This window comes from Drosophila grimshawi, unplaced genomic scaffold, assembly GCF_018153295.1.
Source record: "Drosophila grimshawi isolate 15287-2541.00 unplaced genomic scaffold, ASM1815329v1 contig_1006, whole genome shotgun sequence".
NCBI lineage: Eukaryota > Metazoa > Arthropoda > Insecta > Diptera > Drosophilidae > Drosophila > Drosophila grimshawi.
Window position 1 is genome coordinate 761,594 of NW_025062489.1, and position 6,000 is coordinate 767,593.

General features: G+C 36.8%; 1 protein-coding gene across 1 annotated transcript; it reads right to left on the reverse strand.

Moving 5' to 3' along the window:
• Window positions 1-2,259: 2,259 nt before the first annotated feature.
• LOC6565035 (glycoprotein-N-acetylgalactosamine 3-beta-galactosyltransferase 1) lies at window positions 2,260-3,497 on the reverse strand. Its single transcript, XM_001990920.3, has 2 exons — window positions 2,643-3,497; window positions 2,260-2,584 (listed from the first exon to the last, which is right to left on the reverse strand). Exons 1-2 carry the CDS (start codon window positions 3,495-3,497, stop codon window positions 2,291-2,293), a joined length of 1,149 nt encoding a protein of 382 aa, XP_001990956.1. The 3' UTR covers window positions 2,260-2,290.
• Window positions 3,498-6,000: the final 2,503 nt, after the last annotated feature.

Sequence of the window (6,000 nt, forward strand, 5' to 3'; positions counted from 1 at the left end):
TATGTTTATGTTTAGATGTATGTATTTATATGAAACTATAGCGATTCAAAGACTTTGTGTGCGTGAGTGTGTGTGAGTGTGAGTGTGCCAATGAATTGATATACATCATTTTGTGTTGATGCAATTTACCAAAAATGAAACAAAGCAAAATTTGATGTTCTTAAGTTTTGGCAATGATGATGATTTACATACACATTCATCAATATTGCATACTTTTTGACGCAGATTTCTCTACAAGTGAAAAAAAGTGAAAGCTTTATGATTGTTGCGATGTGATATTTTAAATGATGTGATTTGGAACCGGATTCAAAGTGTATTTTTTTTTCGAATCCACCATATTCAAGTGCTTAGAACGGCAGCAAAAAACGAACAAATAATTATTTCTGATTCGCACAAAGAACAATCGCAATACAATGTGAGTTAAATACATATCTAACTTAAATTCAATTCTAAAAAACAAAGAACACAGAATTAATATCGAAAACACAAACGAAAAGGAAAGGAAAACAAGCAGAAGGAAAAGCGAATTATTTACTCAGCCCAAAAGTATACTGTGAAAATATGATATTAAAAAGCTTGGCAATTTAACAAATATATACATATATTTATATGTAATTATGTGCATACGTATATATGTATACATGTATGTGTGTGCGTAGCTCATATTGCTGCAGTTGCGTTTCTAAATTACTAGTTTTGCCGCAAACGACGGAATTGAAATTCAATTTGAATTCATGTGAAATGTTGATGGAGCGTGGTCTAATATATCGATCTATCAACTGGGCAAATGGGGGCTGCAGTAATATTCGATTTGACGCGGAGGGGGTGGTCTAAAAATAAGCCTCCATAGGCCCCGTGAGCTGTATGCGTGTGCGGCATTAGCAACAACAATAACAACAACAGCAACAATTAAAGCACGACACACAAATACTAGATGAGTCATCAACAAATACAGTTAGCAGTGAATTTTCACACCATTTAATTGGGCACAGAGTAGAGTTGGAATTAGAATAAGAATAAGAATTGAATAAGCTTTGCTTAGCTTGCTGCGTTCACTGTTCAAGAACTCACATGCACACACTATATACGGTCTGTCAGTATGTATATATCTATGTATATATATATTCACAAATAATCGCACTGTTTAGTTATGGTTTTTGTTTTTTGATTGTTTCTTATTGGTAACGCAATTTGCAGAAGCGTTTCATAACACTCTGGCTTGTAGCAGGCCACGATGAATATACAAATACAAATACTAGACGAGACGAGACCAGACGAGGCGATATATTTTACTAGCAGCTAGTTCCAAAAATGCCTTTTCGCTTAGCTAGGCAAAACAGAACACCAAAAAAAAAAAAAAAATATATAGAAAGATGATGAAAAATACATAAATGAAATGCTCGTGTTCAACTTTTTGTGTTTTCGCGTCGCGACAAACCGAAATGCGAATATGGTAAATTTAGTGTGGATGGAAATGGAATTGATTCTAATTTATCAAATGGAAAATGGGCGCGATTTGTTGCTGCTTGTTTCTTGGTTTCTTTTCACTAGCCCTCTCTATATTTAAGTTTTATTCTTTTAGTTGCTCTTTGCCGACGCTCAATTTCACAATTTTTCGTTTGTTTCCATTTTAGATTGCAATTTTGACGTTTGCAGCGCACGCGCTCTCTGAGAGAGAGAGAGAGAGAGAGACAGAGAGAGAGAGAGAGAGAGAGAGAGGAGAGAGAGAGAAAGAGAGAGAGTTAGAATTAAGGAGAGCAATGCTGTGGAAGCGACGGCAATGCCGGCGACCAAAGCTTTCTTTCTGGTTGTTTGTAAACAAAGCAAAGCAAAAGCTTCGACGGACTTCAGTAACAGCTGGCACCGCTGTTGCTGCCGACCTTATTGCTTTTTGGCGGCAATCGTTCGAAAAGGCGCGCTATAAAAATACATGTTTTTATGTAATGGGTGTGGTGTGCACGATAAGCTGGTTGTTGCGTTAAATTTCAAGACATACACTCGAAGGGAGAAGAGCTCGACTTGAGCATACCCTGCACCCAGCTGAATGTGGCTATAACTTACATTTTTATTTCTTTTCTTTTTTAATATTTTTTATTTAAGAAATTATAATAAAATCAAAAGTTCTCAAAAATTTGTGATTATATTTTTAACATAAGATGATTAGTTAGAAAATATTAAAAAAAACTGTTAAAAATACGAATTATGACTGTAAACTTAATATTATTTATTAATACTAATGAAAGTTCTCTTAGTTTCGTAGCCTGGATTTCAGTTCTGGCTTAAATTTCGATTAGACTTCGTTCGAGCCAACTTCTCTCGCATCAGGCTCTATACTAGGTACACCTCTTGTATTATTCTGAATGGCAATGCGATCATCATCATCAAAGGAATCCTCATTGCTATTGGCGGGTTCTTCTTTTGGTGGCGGCAAGAACTCGCCCACTTTCAGTTTGTCAGGTAACTGTTGCGAAGCTCTTACAACTCCATATGGCTTTAAGTGATATATCAGATAATCGAGAACATACATCAGTTTGGGTGCGACATAATGAAATGATATCGCATTGTCGGAACAGCAATCAAGACCCTATAACCAGATTGTATATTAGAATCTTAAATTTTAAGAACCGTATAACTCAGCTTACCTCGTCTGACTTATAGAATTGGTATTTCCAATACCAAAACCCCTTATCCTTATAGGGTATTAAATGGGCCTCAGGACCAAAAGGGAACATACGTCCTCGACCATTGATATCACGCGAATCGCCCGCTGTCACATTTAAATTCTCCATGCATTTACCAATTTCGATATCCTCATTGACAACTGTGCCAGGCAGGCACATTTTGGGATTGGGAATACCCTGAACGACGAAGCGACGCAATGCTTCGCGACTCAATACATAGCCACATCCGCCTGACATGTAACCCTGAGCCACGTAAGGCTTGAACTTGTAGCCAAAGTGTACAGGGGTCTCCGGATCGTACGGATATAGCATATAGCGCAAATTCTCAATCACTGCATACGTGTCATCATCAGCTTTGTAGAACCAATCCGCATCGTTGAAATGATGCCGATAAACATACTTAAATGCCTCCTTCACCTTGCGCCATAAATTCTCTCGACCCTCTCCCACATCTAGCTTCACCGTAGGCAGTTCATCATCCGCTCCGGAGCTCATGAATAGTAGAATATTACAGCGTTTGCCCCAAGTACGCTTAACATGACGGGCCTTCAGTTTGTGGTTCTTCGGATTGGTCATAACCCAGCAGAGAATGCGAACATCCTTCTTTAGCTGATCGGCCAGCGAGGTATTATCGGTTGGATGATCGTGCCGAAGGACATCAAAATGTGGTATAACATCATCAGCATGGGATGGCGGGGAACGGATATTAGAGTCTGTACTGGCCAGAAAGTTGGTGGGTTCGATGCCTTCAGATATGGTTATGTAGGAAATGAGCTCGGCCACACAATAACCTATGATAAGGCCAATCATAAGCATAAGGAACGGGCTTGTTTTTGTAGCACTCGCTAAAATATTATCAGTTGTCTTTAGAAACATTTTTGAATTCTTGCGGGAATTTTGTACGATTACCTTTGTGTATTAAACAGTGTGTTCCCATATTGATTATATGTTTTGCTTCATTTGAACACAGAATAACCAAAATATTTCGGAACCGACACAAACGATTTCGAGCTGGGGAATCGACTAACCGGCGAAATTATAAGTTGCTTATGATAAAGGCGAAAACTCGAGTGCAAAATGGACAACTGTGCAAACAAGAAGCAGATGTTGTCTTTTGAGGGCACAAACTAAATAGTATTGACACTCTGAACCGATATTTGAATATGCACAGGTGTTTTTTTTTGTGTCTGTCTATTCTTCTGTTCATCTCCCTGAGCTTGACTGTTTTTTTATGCCTTCAAAATTAGAAAGTTGAAATTTCAGAATGTCCATAAAATAATTTAGTTATTTCAGCAACGTTATAATGTTTAATAACGTTAGTTATTAAGGCTTGAAGCCAACGCTTAGCCTTTTCTTCTTCTTGTGTTTTACTAATATGAAGGATTGGGGCCACTGTTAAACCTTCTCACAGAAAGATTTATTTTTGACAGGATCAACAAGCGAGGGTTATTCGAAACGAATGAATAGCTGCAGCAGCCAGCGTATCAGCTAACGCTCTTTATCGAGACAGGGAGAGAGAGCAAAAGAGGGAGAGAGCGCTGCACAAAGAGAATGCTATACAATGGGAGCGCTGCTAACAACTAACAATAAGCTATACATATTATGCCTCACAAGGTGCCATATTTAAATATGTAAGCATTTCATTAAAATTAAAAGTTCTTTGCTGCCGCTGCCAAGAAGCCATACTGAGGTGGTTACCAGCAATAGACCTACCAAACTTAATGGCTTTACCTAAAAGACTACGAGAATATAGTTATATCCGATTTTCATGTCCGGGGGCCTGGAGGCGGCGAAAGTGGGCGTGTCCACTGTCGATCTTTGAAGGACATTGCCAACAATCTACCAACCAAATTTGGTGACTGAAGCCTTAAAATTGTGGAATATATGTGGTTTAATCGATTTGCTATTACCGATTTTGTTAATTTCATAGCTGCTTAGTGTTAGTAGTAACACCCCAATTTTAACAGGTTGTCTGTCGCGGGGATAAGCAATTATGCGCTTCAAGTTTCAAGGCTCAATGGTCGGACACACGCATGACGAACATTGCACAAAACCAAGACACTTTTGTGTCTTCGTTATCAGAGAATAATTAGTCATCTATTTAAGCAACTAAAAATACACTTTAAAATGTCGAAAGTGTGATTCTGAAAAATATTGTCAGACAAACTGTGTTGACACAAAACAGAAGTAATACAAATAATTTATTTATAGAAAGTTTGAAGCTAAGATTTTGTTTGGACACTAAATAAATGCTCAAATATTTATTACCCGGAGGTTGTTTGTAAAGGCAAAAATCAATCAAAAAAATAATAAATGTGGAGTTCAGAACGCAAGCCCCTCAAAACTCCAGAAATCTCGACAATAAAGTAGTCCTCAACTCATTTTTAAATTTAAACAAGAAATGTAATGGAATATTAATGTGTAATTATTACTGTTGGACTTATCTGGAATATAGATACGAGCGATGTGAATTGTTAGCTTTACGAGTTTAGCCTGTTCTCATCTCTATACTAAATAATGAAAAATCGTCCTCACCTTATTATTTCCAAAACGGAGGGTTGTTTTCTGCGATTCCCATTGATTTTCTTTTCTTGATCCCAAAGTACATTTTCCAATAGCGAAGGAAAACTATATCAAATTTCGATAGTGTTGATGTGTACACAGAACTATAACTTTAGCTTTTTTGCTGCTCCTAAATTTATTAAACAATATTTTTTGAGATTTCGCTTTGTATACAAATATTTTGGAGAAGTATAATTTAATTTGATTGTACGGCAATTCAGACCCAGGCGCTAATGTGGACTGTAGCTTTAAAATTGTGGAATGTACGTAAAATCCAGAAATTTATTTTTAGTTTTTACTTCAATTTTCTAAAATTCATTTCGTATTTGTTCTAAGTGTAGCCGCAAAAGAGAAGAAAAAAGAAAAACAACATAAAAAGAGGGAAGCCACGGAAAGAAAACAACTGCAAGTGGCCCGGCCAATAACTAATGGCTATTTGGATACTTGGTCATGTACACTCAGAAAAAAAGACACATTGTAATTTTGAAAATAGTCCCAAATGATAATCGCTCTAAGAACTGGAAAAATTTTCCATATCATTTCAAATGTTAACAAACATGGAAGGTATTTCCCATTTTTCACAAAAAGATTTCGTAATAAAGAAATCATTTTTAAGAAGTTGAAATGCAAACACTTATTTTTAGAAAAAAACCCTTTCTGAAATTCAGAAAACGGTCAGGAAATTTGATCTCTAGACTGCCATGTTAGGGTTTAACTGTTGTATGTTTTAGGGTCTACAATTATTGGCAAATTTCAC

Excerpts from the sequence above, each read along its gene's own strand:
- LOC6565035 (XM_001990920.3), bottom strand. The coding sequence starts at position 3,497 with ATGCTTATGATTGGCCTTATCATAGGTTATTGTGTGGCCGAGCTCATT. Across the intron at positions 2,585-2,642 it reads AATTCTATAAGTCAGACGAG|GGTCTTGATTGCTGTTCCGA; the intron begins GTAAGCTGAGTT and ends ATCTGGTTATAG.